The 20,765-nt window shown below is 38.6% G+C and overlaps 1 protein-coding gene across 5 annotated transcripts; it reads right to left on the bottom strand.

The window, feature by feature from the left end:
* Positions 1–2,091: 2,091 nt before the first annotated feature.
* ninaB (neither inactivation nor afterpotential B) lies at positions 2,092–14,695 on the bottom strand. Of its 5 annotated transcripts, none has more exons than XM_069500305.1 (14): positions 14,429–14,695; positions 13,227–13,347; positions 11,970–12,081; positions 10,802–10,948; positions 9,805–9,915; positions 9,122–9,219; positions 8,521–8,601; positions 8,284–8,364; positions 7,400–7,524; positions 6,215–6,391; positions 5,476–5,632; positions 4,748–4,809; positions 3,907–4,005; positions 2,092–2,541 (listed from the first exon to the last, which is right to left on the bottom strand). In XM_069500305.1, the coding sequence occupies exons 2-14, from the start codon at positions 13,327–13,329 to the stop codon at positions 2,365–2,367; spliced, it is 1,530 nt and encodes a 509-aa protein (XP_069356406.1). In that variant the 5' UTR covers positions 13,330–13,347; positions 14,429–14,695; the 3' UTR covers positions 2,092–2,364. The 5 variants fall into 5 exon arrangements, with proteins under 5 accessions (XP_069356406.1, XP_069356409.1, XP_069356408.1 ...); XM_069500308.1 differs by having other exon boundaries at positions 6,248–6,391; XM_069500307.1 differs by having other exon boundaries at positions 13,227–13,335.
* Between the last annotated feature and the right edge of the window lie 6,070 nt (positions 14,696–20,765).

The raw sequence follows: 20,765 nt of genomic DNA, 5'->3' as shown, positions 1-20,765 counted from the left end.
CTATACCTACACGCTGAAGTTTTAAATAAATGATACTTGATAAACTTAGCTAGGTAATAAGGATATTACTGAGCAAGTCATGCACGATGGAATGGTGCCAAGAATGTTCGTTGCATGTTTTACATAGGTTGACAACATCATTACAGTACCTATGCTAATATTTAAAGGATATAAGTAAAGAATTGAAATGCTAGAGAACAAAGGCTTTATTTATTTTGGCATGAATTTGCAACTAGTAGCTAAACATTTATGTCCATAATATTTGTACCTACATAGAAAAAAATATACAAGGTGTTAGATAATGTCCGTTACATCCCGGCAAGTTGAGATTAGTTAGGATCGAATGTGTAGATGTATCAAAAAGTTATAAGCCTCGTACCGTACACGTGTAAACAGCTGATCGCGAAAATAAATTTGTAAAAAACTTCTGTGAACTCGAAGCACCGAAGGGCCATTTTAACGTTTTGAGTAGATAAAGAATTTAATAATCTATGGCACTAACTATTTGGTACAAGATACAAAATATAGTCCGTACAAAATGACTCTTCACGCGCCATTTTAACTCTACGGGTCAACTATAGTTTCAAAAGTACGTTTCAGCTTTAAATGAAGGACTAAAATCGTTCTTTTGACATGAAATATGACAAATAAAGTTAAAATGGCGAGTGAGGAGTTAAACTTTATGCGTTGTACTACATCGGTACATTATGTGTCATGTTTTATCCTTGATTTATCAAACACGCAGTATATTTTTTCATTCTCAGTCATGATGATGCATTTTATTAGTTCACTCTGATTTTATCCACAAACATTAAAAATTTACACTCTGCTTATTTACGATTCCATCACACAATTATATTTACATAATATATATAACTAAACTATATATATGATATGCCTGGTTGAAAATTTACTTTTTACTAAGCTATTTACACTGATCCCGAGCAATTTACTCTTATCCGTTGAGGAGTTCCATTATCTATATTTAAAGATGTTCATCAGATCTTTAACAAGTAACAAGTGTGCAAGACCACCTTGAATACCCTTTCAAACAAAAAAATAAATTCAAAATCAGTCCAGGCGTCTTCGAGTAATCGGGGAACATACATAAACAATAAAAAAATAAAAACTACGAATTGAGAACCTCCTCCTTTTTTAAAGTCGGTTAAAAATAAACCTACTTTACATTATTTAGCGCGGAACACTAAAGCAATCTTGAGTTGCATTCATAAGATAAAATATTATTTTAAATGATAAGAATAAATAATATCGAAAAAAATGGCTATCAAATATTAAAACAGTGATTAAGTAGATTATTATATTTTATCTTTGGGCATTAGATAGGGTCCACATTGTGCATTCATTATTATACTAGCTGATGCCCGCGACTTCGTCCACGTGGAATTAGGTTTTTAAAAATCCCGTGGGAACTCTTTGATTTTCCGGGATAAAAAGTAGCCTATGTCACTCTCCAGGTCTTTATCTATACCCATGGAAAAAAATCACGTCAATCTATTGCACTGTTGCGACGTGATTGAAGGACAAACCAACAAACCAATAAACCAAAAAACAAACACACTTTCGCATTTATAATAAGGGTACTGAATACTGATTATCATCCATGCTAATATTATAAATGCGAAAGTGCGTCTGCTTGTCTGCTAGCTTTTCACGACCCATGCGGGTTCTGCTTCTTCTTCTTATACTTTGGGGCTATGCAGGTTCTTGAACACTTCGACCGTCTCCGATCCATTGTGTTCGCCTCCACTTCACATTGCCTTGTCAAATCCTGTGGCCGCAAGATACAGCAGCACTTTTTTGACTGGAATTGAAGTAACCTCCTCAGGGTACACGATGTGCTTCGTTTATACATTAGAGCAGGGCAGTTGCAGACTATGTGCAACGGAGTCTCGACAGACTCGTGGCACAGTCTGTAGATGTCCGAGCCCTGGAGCTTAAGGTTGTACATGTGTCTGTTTAGACCACTGACCCGTTAAAGCTCGCACTAGAATGCACGTCAGATGCACCTCACAAGCTACCATCTTGTTGAAGGATTTGACCAGCGCTTTCGAGTGAATTAAAACAACTGCAACAGGTCAAAATTTATTTAATATCGATAATGAACGAAATCACAAACGTTTAAAAAATAAATATCTACCGATAAAAATATTTTTAACGCACGTCCCAGCGTGATGGACTATGGCAAAAAAAATTCATTCTGAGAGGAGACCTGTGTTCAGTAGTGCGCCGGTGACGAGTTGATGATGATGATTTGGTTCCAATTGCATGACAGCCGGTTAAAGTTACGTTTACGGTTATGGTTAAACTTTAAACCTCAAAACAAAACAAAATGGGTTGCACAAGTCAAGTCAAGTTGTTGGGTAAGAACCAGCCGTGTAAACACTTAGGTGCTGGCGAAGGGGTGGTGAAGCACGCCCGCGCCAGCTCAGTCAGTGTGGCCGCATCAAGCACCAGCAGTCCCGTAGCGCACTCATCTGTGCCAAACACCAGAGCGCTGATTACCACACCTTCGTCTTCCTCCTGAAACAAAAAACACAAAACGCCGGTGTTGTATTTTTTTATAAGAAGCAAGTGGATTAACTATTATTTTTATCTTTTTTATTTATAAATATGAAAGAACTCCAAAACAAAAGCCTATTAAAAAATAGCTAACCTGTCCCGGCGTCGTTATGGTAGAATTTCTGAAATCCTATCTTATCTATGTTGTGAAGATCCTACGTGCATAATCTCAAGTTAATTAGGTATTTACTAGACCTTACTAGACTTACTAGATTTTGTTGTATCTACGTCAGTTAGTAAGTTTCTCCTACTTACTACGTAATGCCCGTTACTTTGCGTGGACCTAGTTTTTTTTTAAATCCTGTGGGAACCTTTTCGTTTTCCGGCATAAAAAGTAGCCTATATCCGTCTCCGGGATGAAAGCTGCTCGTGTCTCTGTACTGAATTTCGTCTAAATCAGTTTATTGGATGGGTCGTGAAAGTAACAGACAGACAAATACACACCAACATTTAGCATTTATAATATTAGCATAGATATACTATTAGATAACTGCCCAATTTTCCTAATTTTTTATATATTGTTATTCATCTCCAAAATCAATGTTAATCTTTCACAATCTTAATGACGTCTGCACTTAATACATTATTATCTGCAATTAATTTACTTATCAACGGTAATCAGTACCCTTATTATAAATGCGAAAGTGTGTTTGTTTGTTGGTTTGTTGGTTTGTCCTTCAATCACGTCGCAACGGTGCAACGGATTGACGTGATTTTTTGCATGGGTATAGAGAAAGACCTTTATCTATACCCATGCAAAACTATACTTTTTATCCCGGAAAATCTAAGAGTTCCCACAGGATTTTTAAAAAACCTAATTCCACGCGTACGAAGTCGCGGACATCAGCTAGTATTATTAATAAATTAAATTTTCGGTTTAAGTTTGCGTTTCCTTGTTTTTACTAACGATATTGTTACATCTCACCGTGTATAAAAGTTTGGATGTTAGTTACTCCATTACGCCACAGTGTTTAAGTGATTAATGTTAAAAGTTAACTTTAACCGCCTTTCATGCTACTGGACCTTAGAGATTTATGTACAACTTAATTAAAACAGATTATTATTAATTTTGAAAAGTTTTTATGAGAATTGAGAAGATAAATATATAGAAATACTTTATGGCACAGAAAACATGAGATATACAAGACAAAAATAAAGAAACTAAAAACAATTGTATGCAAAGGCAGCTTTATTGCTTAGAGCAATCTCCACCAGGCAACCTTTGGTGAAAGGAGAATCTTTGGAGAAGAGTAGGTAACTGCCGAGTTTCTTACGGGGGTATTCTCAGTAGAATCTCTTTTCCTGAGACTGCCATTTGCACTTTACCTTAGCATCGGGATGAGGAATGAAAACTGGCTCGCTGGGATAACAGTCCGTTTCCCACCACGTCTTAGCTTCGCCCATTACGGTGTCCACTTTGATAATCTGGAATATGCAACAAAAATCGTGAGATAACTAGAGATAACTTATGGAACCATTTCCAGTAGTATGGAAAAACGTAAATGACGTGATATCAACACGAAAGGACAAAATATTGTCATTAGCAGTTTTAATTATGGTTTCGAAGGCTGCCAACAGGACAATTACTAAGCCTCCGCTGTCCATCCGTCTGTTCGTCCGTCCGTCTATCAGAAGGTATCTCATGAGTCGCAATAGGTACTTAGAGTGTTGTTTGCACAGGGTGTATTTAAATGGCCGACATGCAAATTGTTAGTACCTCTTGTACGATGGTACAGAACTCTTCGTGTGAGAATATGACTTGCACTTGACGGTTCTTCTTGCTACGTTTGTAAAAGTCATATATATTGCAGAAGATTACGTACGGGTAAAATTATGTATACGAATAAATGAATTAGTAATTATCATAATTTTCTCTATCTTCTATCTATGATTACGATTACCACGTCTAAAGTGAGTCTAAACATTTTCAATATTCAAACTGAAGATTGCTTAGTCCAAAGCCGAACTATGTAGTAAAATGGAATTTCGAGTTTGGACTCTACCGTCATTTGCCGAAGGTCGAAGGTTGGGCTTAGACTCTCTGAGCTTTCTTAAGGACGCCCGATGCGCCCGGATTTCGGCTTTGGACATTACGCATATTATACTAATTTGTAGAATGAGGCATTATTTCAGATTTTTTATTAAGGAAAATAAACTAGATACTCACTAAACCAGGATGCTCAGCATCTACATCTGAACTGATGGCGTAGAAGTATCTGTAAGGACGACCTGAAAATAATAAGCAACTTATTTTTAGCATACTTAAGTACTGACTCTTTCACACCAAAGTAATGACAAATCTGTCGAATTTAGTGTGAATAATAATCGTCTATTTTGAAACGACATAAATTACATATTTTGTGGAAATACGAACCGTTAGTTTGTTTTGTGACTTTTTCAGCCCGATCCATCTAGTAGTTTGAGTAGTTTGATAGATCAGTCAGTCAGTCAGTCAGTCAGTCACCCTTTCTTTTTATATATTTAGATTTATAAAACCCGCTTCACAAAGGCATACAGATAGCTATTATGACGTAGACATCCGCTAAGAAAAGATTTCGAAAATTCAACCCCTAAGGGGGTGAAACAGGGGTTAGAAAATTTGTGTAGTCCACGCGGACCAAGTCGCGAAAATAAGCTAGTCATAATAATAATAATATGACAAAATATGAGGTATGTCAGTACCAAGCATACTTATAGACACACCACCACGTTTCGTTGTCTATGAATAAACGTTCAAACGATTCATCTAGTTCGCAGACATTTACAGAAGTTTTTCACGAGCCCATTTCCGCGACCAGCTATTAGCAGGGTTGTTACATTGGAGTTTTAAACAAATTCTTTAATTCTTTATATCTCCTTTAAGAACTTTATCTTGTTAAACGTGGATTCCCTTACCGTTATATAAGTCATAATGTATCCTAGGTGTTTCGCAGCCCAAATCAACTAGTAGTTTCGGCTGTATGTAAGTCAACGGAGGCGCATCCAGACTGATCTCTAACCGCTTGGGTCTAGCGCGGAACCACTCCGCATAGTCTGCATTGCTTTGCATTGACTGAAAGTAAAAATAACTGTAATCTATTTTTACCCCCACTTGCTCAGTAAACGACTATTTTACTGAAGAAAGGATTTCACTACATAGGACTGCTATCGGGTCTTTACTGGCCGCATGCCAATAATTTCCAAAAGGACTGCAATGGAAATTGCTGGACATTTTCATACTATAACTAATGACGAGGTTTGTTTTAGTGTAGACTAGCAGTGCAACGCATCGCACCGCATCACAGTGCACCATACCGCAGCGCACCGCAGCGCAGCGCACCACACCGCAGCGCAGCGCATCGCAGCGCGCCGTAGCGCACTGCAGCGCAGTGCAACGCACCGCACCGCACCACAGCACACCATACCGCAGCGCACCGTAGCGCAGCGCACCACACCGCGATACACCGCAGCGTGGCGCAGCGCACCGCACCGCACCGCAGCGCAAAGTTAAAGTTAACTTTGAATAGATACCTACACTAGGGACTATTAAGTATTCTGATTTCTGAGGTACCACCAAATAGATTGATAGGTAAATCACCCACTTTGCTGATTCAAGGTGATGCCAACTGTAGTTCTACTAAGAAAGAAGGCTTACTTCTATAGCGTGAATGTACATAGCGTCCAGCACCTTGGCATCTTTATAAGTACACAAATCCACAACCAGACTACGATCCTTCTCGTAGCAATTGATGATGTGCAGGAAGAACAGAGTGTCCGTCTGATAGCGGTTGATCTCTTTACCCGTATGCCGACTTATTAGAACCACGTGAGTCTGAAAAGTAAGACAGTGGACAGTTTTTAAGAATTCGGTATTTGATAACTAGTCAAATCAGCATATTTTTATCAAACGTCAAAACACGCGTTTAGTATTCGAGCTTCTATGAAATACTGGCATTTGACGTCACCATGATTTGAAGTGCTTTTTTAATTTCTAATCTAATCTAATCTAATCTAATCTTAATCAGTCTGTACTGTCCCACGTCTGGGCAAAGGCCTCCCACCGATCTTTCCACCATTCCCTATTCCGTGCCTCTTCAGGCCACGTAACTGTAAACTTGTCTAATTCATCACGCCAACGTCGCTTCGGCCTACCACGCTGGCGTTCATGATTCTGGGGAGTCCAGAAAGAAGTCTTTTGAGTTTAATCGATAATTATTCAAATTTACACACTAATTAAAACTAACAAAGTAGGTATATGGAAGTTGAGATGAATTATCTGTGGATTTACCTTAGCACCCTATGTATCTGGTTATATCCAGGCGAAAGAATGACTTCCCACAAAAAACATGAGACCCTATAGTCTAGGGCACAGGAACTTTGTCATGCTGTAGGTAGGTACTTTATTTATGTTTTATATTAGAAGTCAGAACACGTAAAATTCTAAACGATTTAGGCTATCAACCAGGAACTGGCCGAGGTCACCGAGAGTCGAGACTATGATTACATAGTAGGTACTTAGACGTACAGTCACATCATAACACAACATGACGGCATTTCAAACTAATATTAGCAAAAAATTCGCATTGGCGTGGTGTGCAGTGTTTTTGGGGTTCCGTCTAAATCTATACTAATAAATAAAATTGAAGTGTCCTGTGTCTGTCTTTAATAGGTATCGAAATCGGCCGCCCCGCAGGACGCACCCCACCTGGGCCACAGACTTACAGCCCCCAAAAAATTACTTAGTTTCAAACACAGCATTTCAACAGACCCATCTCGCTACCTCTCACTACGATCACAAAGTAATTTCCGGCTATGACCAAAATAGTAGAGATTATGATACCTTGTGTTGTGGAAACCATTTGAGGCTCGATGCGAGTGGCTGGTTGCTCAACTGGTTGCGGAATGTTCTGTAGAGTGATACTGATAGAGGTTGTTCCACTATCACAAAGTAATTCTGGGTTATGCCTAAAAATATCACATACTTAGGTATAAAGGTCGACTCACAGTAAAGCACGAAGGCGGAAACAAATTATTATTATTGGATGCGGTGACAGCCGTGACGTTAAGTACACTGAACTGTGCGAACTGTCGGACGGTCGCGGACGTAGCACTCGGATGTCCGAGAGATATAATATCTGAAGCCACATCGCAAACGACTTTGCACGCCTATCAGTTGCGGCTGTCTGCCGCGACACGACTTACGGACGTGTTCCACAGTTTGTTTTCGTCTGTATCGTCTTCCTTACGGTGAAATTTATGATATTGTCATCCACATTCTAAGTCGCGTCGGAGTGGAGTCGGTGTCAAGTCTGTGTAATATGTGAAGACCTTTATGCTTGATGAACAACAGGCCCGTTGCTGACAATGCATATCAGTCGATTGCACTGGTATCAGCCTGGCTGTCCAGCGCGGAAATGCAGCCAGTATTCTTGGCACCATTCCACGCGGTCATGATTTATATAGTAATTAGATAAGGCTAGCTTTAAGTTTTATTGTATTAAAAAAAAAAAACAAAAAAAAAAAATATATATATATATTCAAGAAAAAAAAAAAAAAAAAAAAAAAAAAAAATTGCACTGGTTAAACAACGATGGTCCAAATTGGCCGGTAAAGTCGAAAAGGATGTACTTAATGCTATAATATTTTTGTATGAAAATCTTCTCGGCGGGTCAATTTTTATTTAATTTTAATATTTCAGAAAAAGATATAACGACAAGGAATTACCAAATGTATGCATGTATGCCGGATGCATCATCCACCGTGTTTTCATGCTGCCCACTATGTGCGCCTCCTTGAACATGTCTCCTGAAATATTTAACAATAATAGACAATGCCATGCACATTAAAATAAAATAATAGAAATGCAGATCTTAGTATCTAAGTAAGTATACCTTGCAAAACAGGGCTATTATCTGTCTAAAAGATATAAGGCTAATTTAATTATTGAAAAATTGTCTTTACCTTTTTCTGTAAAAGGAAATTTTACAACAACGTGCCTTAAACAGCCTTTTATAATCGACATTCCGACGTTGTACACATCACCTGAAAATTAAATTAAATCTCAATAATGCCCACCCTGACAAAGATTAATTTTAAATGAAGAGACTGGATTTAAAATTAAATATTAAAACCTTATTATTTTACCCTTTTATTTAATTTATTTTATTTAACTGGATTATCATGCAATCTAAGCGGATATTACACGCAATTATTATACAAATCATGCCCACGTGGAATGGCGCCAAGAACTGATGGCTTTATTCCCGCGCTGTCCAAGCCAGGCGCAAAAAATGGGTCAGCCCTTCTGTCACCAGATGAGGCTAGGACTAGGTTATTGATCGCGGTGAAATGTCTAAGTAGTAAATTATTTTTGCACCTTAGTTCTTGGGGCCATGGAATATTAACTCCACGGCAAACGGAACTGTACAAAAATGTAACTCTCGATAAGAGAGGCATACTTGCGCCGCTTGCGGTTTTCAGCCATACCTATCTGCTGCGGCTCCCGGTCTTAATGCTGTCACCCTGATATGACATGGGGCCACTGTGTCAACGCACAACTTACCATTCGACATCACATGCGGGTGCGAAGTGTGGTTAACTAGTGCAACACACTCCATAAGGTCCTTCCTTTCCAATGTGTCCAGAGTCAATGTATCTATTCTGAAATTCAGATTTAATTTTTAGTTCGCTGGGAAGATTTCACAGCTAGGTACATAATGAGGCGTCTTAAATTTTTCGGGATAGAGAAAAATTTGTTGAAGAGTTATTCCAAGCTTAATTGTTCCTTAAGAGCAAACTCCTCTACCTTTAATGTATGTTTAGTTTAGCTATTAACTTTTCGCCTTATTGACCTCTCAAAATAAACCTATTGTATGCGTAGATTTCTGTTGTTAAATTTCGATTGCATTATTTACTACCCAAAATAACACCTAGGACCTACCTATGCGTAGAATTCTGTTGTTAAATTTCGAATGATATTAATATCCGACCGACCAAAATTCGACCACAGCAGCTCTATGGAGATTAGCCAACTGTAAACACAGGTGCACTCTCTATTCCCTCACTCTCATAGCCAAATGGGATGGAAATCCGACACGACTGGAGAGAGCTCAGGCGCAGGACCGACGGCTTTACTTGCTCTCCGAGGCACGGGGTTGAAACACCGCCAACATCCTAAATCCGGGCTACTAGGTACCAATAAGGAATTTTTGGACAGAAAATTCCAATCGAACGCCAGTAACTTACCTATGAATGACCGGTGCCTCCGTGAAAGCATACACCTGGTCTCCGAATGGATAGAGCGAGATCATAGCATTGTCGGATATCGAGTCGCCTGGCTTGAAAAGTGCCGCAACTCTGTAAGAAGTAGAAAATTATTATACCTTCGATAACTGCAGGTATAACGGCAGGTATACCTATTTGAAATTTTTAACTAAAAGAAGCTGGTAGCATAGATTAATTATAGATCTCGCTACGCTCTACGCTGGCAGAAATATTTGTCCTCTTCAGGAATGCACTCTCGTGCACAACTGCACACTCCTCGAAACACTCGGGTGACACAAAAATTCTAAGGTTTGGCCTGTGAGGGCTGTTGCACTTAGCATTCCTGAAGATTGCCTAGCCAATCACCAAGAGTTGGTGTTTCAGCTTATAAAACTTATGTAATTATGTTTCTCTCTTTACATCTTCCGGCCACGAGTGCCAACCTCAACGAATAGCCAACTTTCATGCATGGTGTCTGCGCAAACGCAGATGCACTTACATTTTTTTAAATCTCTTAGTCCAATCTGACACGACCGGAGAAAGATCAGGCACACCAATAATTTTACGTGTATTTTGAAGCTCTGGAGTGTCACTCCAACTTCCCATATTGAGAATTATTTTAGTGGTAGAATAACGCAGTATTAAAAAAAATAGACATGCGCTTTGAGGCAATTTCACCAAATAGTAGGTGATGTTGGTGCCTATTTCATTCTTGTTTTGAAGGTCCCAATATTGAAAATGGCGGGGAAAAACGGAAGCCGAAAGGGCATTCCGTATTATAGCAGTGCGTATTAGAAACAAGGAAGTGCATCGCTTCGTACGAGTCCGTGGAATTTCGACTATGTAAGTGTGCATAACTTTACAATGTCTTGTGTTCTGATAGTAAAATGGCAAGGGGGAAACTAGATCAAACGTAATTTTTTTGGCCCGACCTGAGACTCGAACCCGAGAGCTCATGAGGCAGTTACTACATACACACCTATCGAATATGGTGTGACAAGGGTCTGGCACGGCCTGCGTGCCGAACTCTGTGACGACGATGCGTTGCGCGGCACGGTTGCGCTTGTACGTGTTGGATCTCAGGAAACGACACTGGTATGTAACCCGACCATCCTGGATGCTGAATCTGAAGTAGATAATAGAAACAGAGTAGCATTTTGACATCTACTTAGTCCTAGTGGCATAATAGTGGTGAGCACTGTACTTATAAGAAGTCTCAGGTTCGGTTCTGGAATTTGGAAATTAATAATTTTGAATTGACTCTGGTCTGGGGACTGGTCTTCTGGAAAGTTTCGGCCGTGGCTAGTTGCCACTTTACTTGTAAAGCAATGCTGTCAAGCAATTTTACATGATCGGGCACTAGGTGTAGGTACTTAGGTATCTAGAAACCAAAATTGGTATACGTATATTCGGATACAAGTTACCCTTGACTGAAATCTCACCTGATGGTAAATGATGATGCAGTCTAAGATAGAAGCAGGCTAACCTGGAAAGTGCATGGCAGTTTTTATTAAAACCATACCCCTTTGGTTTCTACACGGCATCGTACCGGACTGCCCAATCGCTTGGCGGCACGGCCTTGTCGGTAGTGTGGTAACTAGCCACGGCCAAGGCCTTCCACCAGTCAGACCAAAATTTAGAAATAATAGAATTCCAAACCCCTGCCAGGAATCGAACCCGGGACCTAACACTAATATGACCACTGCGCCAGGGAGGTCGTCGCGTAGACGGTCTACGGTAGATCATGGATATTGGATTTCAACTTACGAAAAAATGCAATTATTTTGCAGACCTGTTTGCAGACCAGGTCAGAACGTAGTCAAGGGCTAACTAGTAATCACAATAAAAAATCGGTCAAGTGTGAGTTGGACTCACACACGAAGGGTTCCGTACCAGCGTACAAAAAATAATTTCATCGCAGCCATTTTTAAATGTTTATCATTTGTTGTCATGGCGGCCATTAAAAAATATATAAAAATAAGTATATAATTGTGAAAATTTCAACTCTGTACTCGGTACAGCCCGTTGACAGACAGACGGACGGACGTACGCACGGACAGCGTAGTCTTAGTAATAGGGTCCCGTTGGCACTCTTCGGGTACGGAACCCTAAAAACGTAAGCTTAAAGCTTTCACATTCATACTAACCTATGTAACAGCGCGGCACTGTCGAACAGGTGTTTGAATCTCATGGAACCAACTTTGAGGGATCCGGGCCCATTGCGGAGCAGGGTGCCGTTTAACCAAGGCGGTATTTTGCCTGAAAATATTATATTTACTTACATATTTATTTATATAAAAGGAAAAGCTGACTGACTGACTAACTGCCTGACTATTAACGCACAGCTCAAACTACTGGATGGATCGGATTGAATTTTGGCATGCAGACAGCTACAGCATGCATTATGACGTAGACATCCGCTAAGAAAGGATTTTTGAAAATTCAACCCCTAAGGGGATAAAATAGGGGTTCATAAACTAGACATAGCCATAGTTCTATTTCTGTAGATAATATGATACCTAGTATGTATCTATTATGTATAGTACCTACCTGTTATGATTACATTATAGGGTGCTGTTTTGCTAGCGGCCTGTGAGAGGAAAACTGAGCCGCGACCTAGTGATTCTGCCAAAATTGTGTGGAGGCATCAAATCACGACGAGCTATTTAATTTTCCGATGTAAAAAGTATCATAGGTAGGTATGTCCGTCTTCAGGATACAATTGCCAGTAGGTATAACACTTTTTTATTGAAAATGAAAAACTGAGATGCTAATCAATCTTAGATCTAAGTAGGTAGGTAGTAAATCTACCAAGTTTGTAGAAGTTATCAAATTACGACGTTTCGTGGGAACTCCCTGATTTTTTGAGATAAAACTAGGTATACTCCATGTCAGTCATCAGAATGCAAGCAATCTCATCATTATCAACCGAAACACGTTCACTGCTGGACATAGGGACTTACACACGATACGTTCGGTCTTGCGCCGCTTGAATCCAGCGGCTCCTGCAACTCGTTTGATGTCGTCTGCCCACCTAGCGGGGGGTCTTCCAACGCTGCGTTTTTCGGTGTGAGCTCACCATTCTAGTACTTGGGGCCCCAATGTCTATCGGTTTTTGGACTACGTGCCCTGCCCGTTGCCACTTCAGTATCGCAACCCGTTGAGCTATGTCGGTTACTCTAGTTCTCCCACGGATCTCCTCATTTCTGATTGCTGGTAAACTCAGTGCCAACCAAAAACATTTAAGTATAATATACTTAAGTACTCGTACTAGACGCCAACTGGTTCAGAAGTTGAGTCGTGAAGAGGTGACAGACAGGGACAGACAGATACTTTCGTATTTATAATATTAGGATGAAGGTGGATTTTAGTATCGATTAGTATGGGTATGGATTAATACATACCTGTTATTAGTCCTTCGATAGGCTCAGTCACTTCAACTTCGCAAGATCTCAGCCATACGCTACTGTCACAGTTTGGATAGTAGTCAGCCTTATGCTCCGCCATGTTTCACTAACAAATAACCTAAAACAATATAATATCTATTTACTTTATATTGGCCTAGGCCAAGAATCCTGCAACATGTTGATTACGGAAAAGGAATCCGAAGCTCACATAAGCTTCGAAAATGTTGTAGAGACGGAATTCGTGTGCAAAGTTCCATAAGGACTTTAAAATCCCTTAACGTTTTAAGTTCAGGAGACAAATTTAAAATTCCTATATTTCATCTAGGACGGACAACTTGTGGCACTTATTCGTCGCGACTCTACCAACCAATTCGGTAAGAAGATTCCACCGAATAGAGCTGGCAAGAAACTCAACAACTATTGCTCTTGTATAAGAAATGATTTAAAATCAGTAAAAAGATATTCAGTGAACAAATATTTGAACCTACCTAATTAAGTGAAACTGTTTACCAGTAGCGTATATATCACTACACGCATGCATTTCACACACACATAAACGTACGAATTTGCCTTCACTTTTTATTTTAAAATACGAATGTGTGAGCTTTACCTACCTGGAATTTTATAATATCCTTGACTCACCATTTCTATTACCTTATTTAGAATTCTGTGGCCGGATTTGTTAAATGGAAAAGTGCTCCTGCTCTTGACATTGGTGAAACTACAGGCAGGGGAGAGACCGCAAATTGAACTGAATTTTTTTAGTCTTCGCAGTTAGGAATAGCTGCTTTAATTTTAGTACCAACGTCATAGCTAAATGACCCAGGTGTAGGTAGATTTGGTATAAGTGTGAAGTGAGATCTGATAATAGGGGAAAGGAATTTTCCGGGCTAAATTTTTTGTTATTGACCTAACCAATAGCGTAGATAATATACGTATGAACCTGTAGGAAGCGTATCTTAATGTTCAGGATTTTCTTTTTTTAAGTGACCTTAAAAAAATTGCTATAAATATAGGCAGAATGCTGAAATACACAAACCTCTGATTTTATTTGTAAGTAGGTATTCGGGAGACATTTCTCAGTGGAAAAATTAAAATGATCTTACTTCATGTAGGCCAAATTATGGCGATAAAATAATAATTTAGCTTAACTTGCAAGCTTGAATAATAAAAAACTGATACTTATGCGAAAATCTTACCTACTCACAAGTCCTCATAAACTTTCATGTGAAACGCATAGTAGTCGGGCCAACAAAACCATTACTTAATAAGTCCATATCCGTGTTATAGTATACACTATGCAATTATGACCACCACTCACGATAGAGTACGTTCTAAAGTAGTTTCAACATTATTTATTATTATTTATTTATTATATACCATGGGTCAGTCACACAGTCAAGTTATCCTCTACGACTCTACGATCTACGACTATGAGGCGAAATATCAACAAGTGGACACGGGAACGCGTTTCACTGAAATGAGAGACTTCAGGGGCTGAGACCACCCCCGCGCGACCTTCAGTAAGGCCGAACCTGCGGTCAAACTGACAGCGGAAAACATAAGCGGAAAGCGGAATGTAGGTATCGAGCTAATTTAATTCCATAAATAGAGGGGTTAGAAGATACTACAGGGGGCCGCGACTACCCCATCCCAATTATTTTTAATAGAAGGCGGAACATTGTAAGGAGGTTTCTCAATCTGAAGCCCTGACTGACCATGCACCGCCAGCTCAGGTTGTACCCCGCAGCTAGATGTATTTTGTGTAAAAAAAAAAGTTTATTGCGTTAATTTTTGTAAAAAAAAAAGATGATTGTAAATAAAGATGAGACAAAATAATCAAATTTTCTTTTACCTTTTTTAATTTGATTTGTTTAATAGATTGCTTCCAAAAATACGAATCAATTTCTCTCTATATCGACACTGTGTAAGAGAGGTGTAAACAAGTTTGTTGTGAAGGAACACATCGTGAGGAAATCTACATACTGAATTCTGAATTATGATGATGATGAACAAAAAATGACATTTTTGGTGCATCGTACGTAGTTTGGTAATGTAAGACGTGATAGGTACGTCGAAATGTTTTCAATATGGTCTAATGTGAAACATTCCTAAAGCGGCGAGGCATTGAAAACGATAATACCCGCGGCAAGTCATTGCTTTGAAGTTCATCAATTGGCTCAGATGATCCCGAATGATTGCCTCATTACCCTGCTATTACTTCATTTATGACAAGGTTCAACCGTCTAGAGCAGCGAAAAATTCGCAAACAAAAATATAATTTGCAGTCTAGTTTCCTCATATTTTCCTATCACAAAGATCGCTATTACTAACTAGCTGCCCCGGCGAACTTCCAACGGTCAACAGTCGATTCTTTTTTAGGATATTTTTTTAAATTTTTCTGTCCGTAAAAACCATATCCCCGTACTTCAAGGAATATTATGAAAAAAGAATTAGCGAAATCGGTTCAGCTGTTCTCGAGATTTGAGATCAGCAACACATTCAGCGATTCATTATCCATATCCATACTAATATTATAAATGCGAAAGTGTGTCTGTCTGTCTGTCTGTCAGTAGTGTATAATTGGGCATTCTAGATCATTAAAGCATGTTTCGTTTCACTTCGTTTCACTTCGTTTCACTTCGTTCCACTTCGTTCACGAAACATGCTTTAGTGATCTAGCAATGCCCAATTATAGCTTTTGCATTTCGTTCATTCGAAACATGATTTAGTGATTTTCAGTTCGGTTGCTATCTGGTTTTGTCTTGAGTCGATTTCGATCTGTTTCAGAAAGTGAATAAACATATTCATAAACAATATTTGTATGTTCACGTTACGATCGAAGCGACTCGCGTACGCCAGCAAGCAGTTTGAGCACTAGGCGACGCGGCGCTCGTGAATCCATTAATCGAATCCACGATACGTGAATACATTATCATTGGCAGAAAGCGAGCTCTCCATCAACAAATAAAGTGTTATGTTATGCACGCTTTTATCACAAACTTACGATGAGGAAAACATCGTGAGGAAACCCGCATGCTTGGATGATTATTATCTGACATGTGTTTACCCACCAACCACACTGAGCCAGCGCGGTGGATTCAGGCTCAAATCCCTATCGCTATCTGAGAGGAGGTCATTTTCCAGCAAAGGGAGTTTAAAAGGCTGTTACTTACCGTGGTAGCGAGCTCATCTCTGGGAAGGAAAAGGCGTTCTTCTGAAAAACATTAACATTGAAACACCTATTTTATATAGGTAAAGTAACATATCCAAGTTAAATTGCGAAATATTTCTTGCTAATCGGTATATTGCTGACTGAAATACGATGCATCATGTTTACTTCATTTTTGTACCTAATGTCTACCAAGTGTTTTCTGCAAATAGTAATCAATACAGGGTGTAATTTAGTTGGTTCCTCATTACTTCTTTTGATACTAAATTAACAGTAAATTAATAGATAGACGTTTATTGTATAGTTTATTTATTATTTTGGTATTACGCTTTTATTCTCCAAATAGTAATACAGAAAGTTTGTTTTTAACCCAAGCTGATTATAATAATAGTAAGTTACCGTAGTTACTCGAATAGGAATCGGAACTAGAACCCCATGCATTTCCGCATAGTATAGGTATAGACGAATTGAATAAGATCCTACTTATAATATTATAAATGTGAAAGTGTGGATGTTTGGATGTTTGTTACTCAATCACGCAAAAACAGCTAAACGGATTTGGATGAAATTTTAAATGAAGATAGATTATACCCTGGATTAACACATAGACTACATTTTATTTCGGAAAATTAAAGGGTTCCTGCGGGAATGAAAAAACTTAATCAACGCGGACGAAGTCGTAGGCATCATCTAGTATAATCAGATATAGGTACCTATTAGTAATTTTATAACTGAAAGCTATTAGATTACATCCTGTACCTTTGTGAAGTGCAAGACAAGCATTTCGTTGAATTGTAAGTTTGAGTCTAAACGATAACTTGGGTTCCGTGTATATAAATGAACATAAATATATTCAATACAAATACTACTTATAGCCGCAGACATAATCAAGGAAAATATAATTTTATGTAGGTACCTACTACTACCTATGTCATCATCATCATCATCATGATCAACCCATCACCGGCTCACTACAGAGCACGGGTCTCCTCTCAGAGTGAGAAGGGTTTTGACCATAGTCTATCACGCTGGCCACATGCGGATTGGTAGACTTCACACACCTTTGAGAATATTATGGAGAACTCTCAGGCATGCAGGTTTCTTCACGATATTTTCCTTCACCGTTAAAGCAAGTGATATTTAATTACTTAAAATGCTCATAACTCCGAAAAGTTAGAGGTGCGTGCTCGGGATCAAACCCCAAACCTCCAATTAGAAGGCGGACGTCCAAACCACTAGGCTATCACTACCTATATACCTACTATATATATAGAAGAATTCACAAACTTGCATTTTAAAGTTTTTTAAAAGTAATACTAAGATAGTGTTTTATAAATTATTTTACAACGGAACCCTAAGCAAAAACTGCAAGCATTTACGTAGAATTGCAAGTTTGAGTCTAAACGATAACTTGGGTTCCGTGTATATAAATGAACATAAATATATTCAATACAAATACTACTTATAGCCGCAGACAAAATCAAGGAAAATATAATTTTATGTAGGTACCTACTACTACCTATGTCATCATCATCATCATCATCACGATCAACCCATCACCGGCTCACTACAGAGCACGGGTCTCCTCTCAGAGTGAGAAGGGTTTTGACCATAGTCTATCACGCTGGCCACATGCGGATTGGTAGACTTCACACACCTTTGAGAACATTATGGAGAACTCTCAGGCATGCTGTTTCTTCACGATATTTTCCTTCACCGTTAAAGCAAGTGATATTTAATTACTTAAAACGCAAATAACTCTGGAAAGTTAGAGGTGCGTGCCCGAGACCGAACCCTCGACCTCCAATTAGAAGGCGGACGTCCTAACCACTAGGCTATCACTACCTATATACCTACTATATATATAGAAGAATTCACAAACTTGCATTTTAAAGTTTTTTAAAAGTAATACTAAGATAGTGTTTTATAAATTATTTTACAACGGAACCCTAAGCAAAAACTGCAAGCATTTACGTAGAATTGCAAGTTTGAGTCTAAACGAAAACTTGGGTTCCGTGTATATAAATGAACATAAATATATTCAATACAAATACTACTTATAGCCGCAGACAAAATCAAGGAAAATATAATTTTATGTAGGTACCTACTACTACCTATGTCATCATCATCATCATCATCATCATGATCAACCCATCACCGGCTCACTACAGAGCACGGGTCTCCTCTCAGAGTGAGAAGGGTTTTGACCATAGTCTATCACGCTGGTCACATGCGGATTGGTAGACTTCACACACCTTTGAGAACATTATGGAGAACTCTCAGGCATGCTGTTTCTTCACGATATTTTCCTTCACCGTTAAAGCAAGTGATATTTAATTACTTAAAACGCAAATAACTCTGGAAAGTTAGAGGTGCGGGCCCGAGACCGAACCCCCGACCTCCAATTAGAAGACGGACGTCCTAACCACTAGGCTATCACTACCTATATACCTACTATATATATATATAGAAGAATTCACAAACTTGCATTTTAAAGTTTTTTAAAAGTAATACTAAGATAGTGTTTTATAAATTATTTTACAACGGAACCCTAAGCAAAAACTGCTTTAACGTTAGTTTCCCAATGGTAGTTACGACACATTCTGTAAAATAACAATCATATTATTATATATTTTATTTAAATTGTTTTCTAATTTGCGACTATCAAATTTTGCATATTCAGGCAAGCGTGCGGGGAATGACCTGAAGCGGCGGAGTCCGTCTAAACGACAACTTTGGGTTCCGTATGTATTATTGAACGTAAATATATTAAATAAAAATACTTAAATATAAAAACTTAAGTTTATAAAATAAAAAAGACAAAAGCAAGGAAAATATAATTTTATGTAGGTACCTACTACTACCTTTATTATCGTCATCATCATGATCGGCTCACTACAGAGCACGGGTCTCCTCTCAGAGTGAGAAGGGTTTTGACCATAGTCTATCACGCTGACCACGTGCGGATTGGTAGACTTCACACACCTTTGAGAACATTATGGAGAACTCTCAGGCATGCAGGTTTCTTCACGATGTTTTCCTTCACCGTTAAAGCAAGTGATATTTAATTACTTAAAACGCAAATAACTCTGGAAAGTTAGAGGTGCGTGCCCGAGACCGAACCCCGACCTCCAATCAGAATGCGGACGTCCTAACCACTAGGCTATCGCTACCTATATACCTACTATATATATAGAAGAATTCACAAACTTGCATTTTAAAGTTTTTTAAAATTAATACTAAGATAGTGTTTTATAAATTATTTTACAACGGAACACTAAGCAAAAACTGCTTACAGTGGGTGTTATGAACGTTTATAAGCATGGTTTTCGAAAATACATCATTCATCCAACAAAGTCAACGAGTCGTGGAAGGAGTTTTCAAAGCTGAAAACTTGCAAGAGCCTGCGAGCCGCCTCTCACCTGCTACCTGCCTGATCTATCGCGCTACAGTCGTCACCATTATTCTTAATGTACGTAAGTGTTAAAATCAATGTTTAACTTCAGTTTTAAAACTAGATTTAACGCAACATAGTGATAGCGTTATGAAATCAATTAGTTGATAATACCTCATTATAGTAATTATCATCATCATCATCATCATCAGCAACCCATCAACGGCTCACTACTGAGTGCAGGTCTCCTCTCAGAGAAAGGTTATAGGCCATAGTCCACCACGCCGGTCCAATGCGAATTGGCGGACTTCGAGAACTTTTTTATGTGGAACTCTCAGGTGTGCAGGTTTCCTCAGGATGTTTTCCTTCACCGTTGAAGCAAGTGATATTTAATTATCACTTAGCTTCGAAAAGTCAGAGGTGCGTGCCAGGGATTGAACTTGCGACCCGAATAGGAGACCACAGCCCTAACCACTAGGCTATCACTGCTTATAGTAATTATAAATAAATCTAATCTAAATATTTAACCGACTTCAAAAAAAGGAGGAGGTTCTCAATTCGTCGGAATCTTTTTTTTTTTTTTACTAATTTGTTCCTTTTAGTTTTAAATTCTATTGTTTGATTTATTTTAGTAGCATTTTGTCGTCAATGCTTTTTGTACATAGCACAAGGTTTTTATACAGAATATCAGCGTTGGAAATATATTAAGATGTGTATCCAACAGATGCTGAGTAGACGACTTTTGGTTCTGTAAGGGTGGTGTAAGGGTGGTAAATTGGGCGGAATAGAAATATACCCGGATACGGAATAATCTACCACCTTACAAAGATTAGAGGAAAAAAATAATTTACTTTACTTGATCTATCTACCTAGTAAAGAATAGAAGCTAGCCGTCGACTCCCTTGTAATGTATATGAGGTGTTATAAATGAAATTTGCTAGATGTTAGGCAAAATTGTTTTTAATGTAAC

This window comes from Maniola hyperantus, chromosome 8, assembly GCF_902806685.2.
Source record: "Maniola hyperantus chromosome 8, iAphHyp1.2, whole genome shotgun sequence".
In the NCBI taxonomy this organism is placed as follows: domain Eukaryota; kingdom Metazoa; phylum Arthropoda; class Insecta; order Lepidoptera; family Nymphalidae; genus Maniola; species Maniola hyperantus.
The sequence above is the reverse complement of the archived record's forward strand: the minus strand, read 5'-3'. Positions and strand labels throughout refer to the sequence as shown.

What these genes read in the sequence shown, in the direction of transcription:
- ninaB (XM_069500305.1), bottom strand. Translation starts at nt 13,329, where the DNA reads ATGGCGGAGCATAAGGCTGACTACTATCCAAACTGTGACAGTAGCGTA. An exon ending in ACATTATGACTTATATAACG is followed by an intron (nt 4,810 to 5,475) that starts GTAAGGGAATCC and finishes TATTATTTTCAG; the next exon opens with GTCGTCCTTACAGATACTTC. An exon ending in TTCCTCATCCCGATGCTAAG is followed by an intron (nt 2,542 to 3,906) that starts GTAAAGTGCAAA and finishes TTTTTGTTTCAG; the next exon opens with GAGGAAGACGAAGGTGTGGT.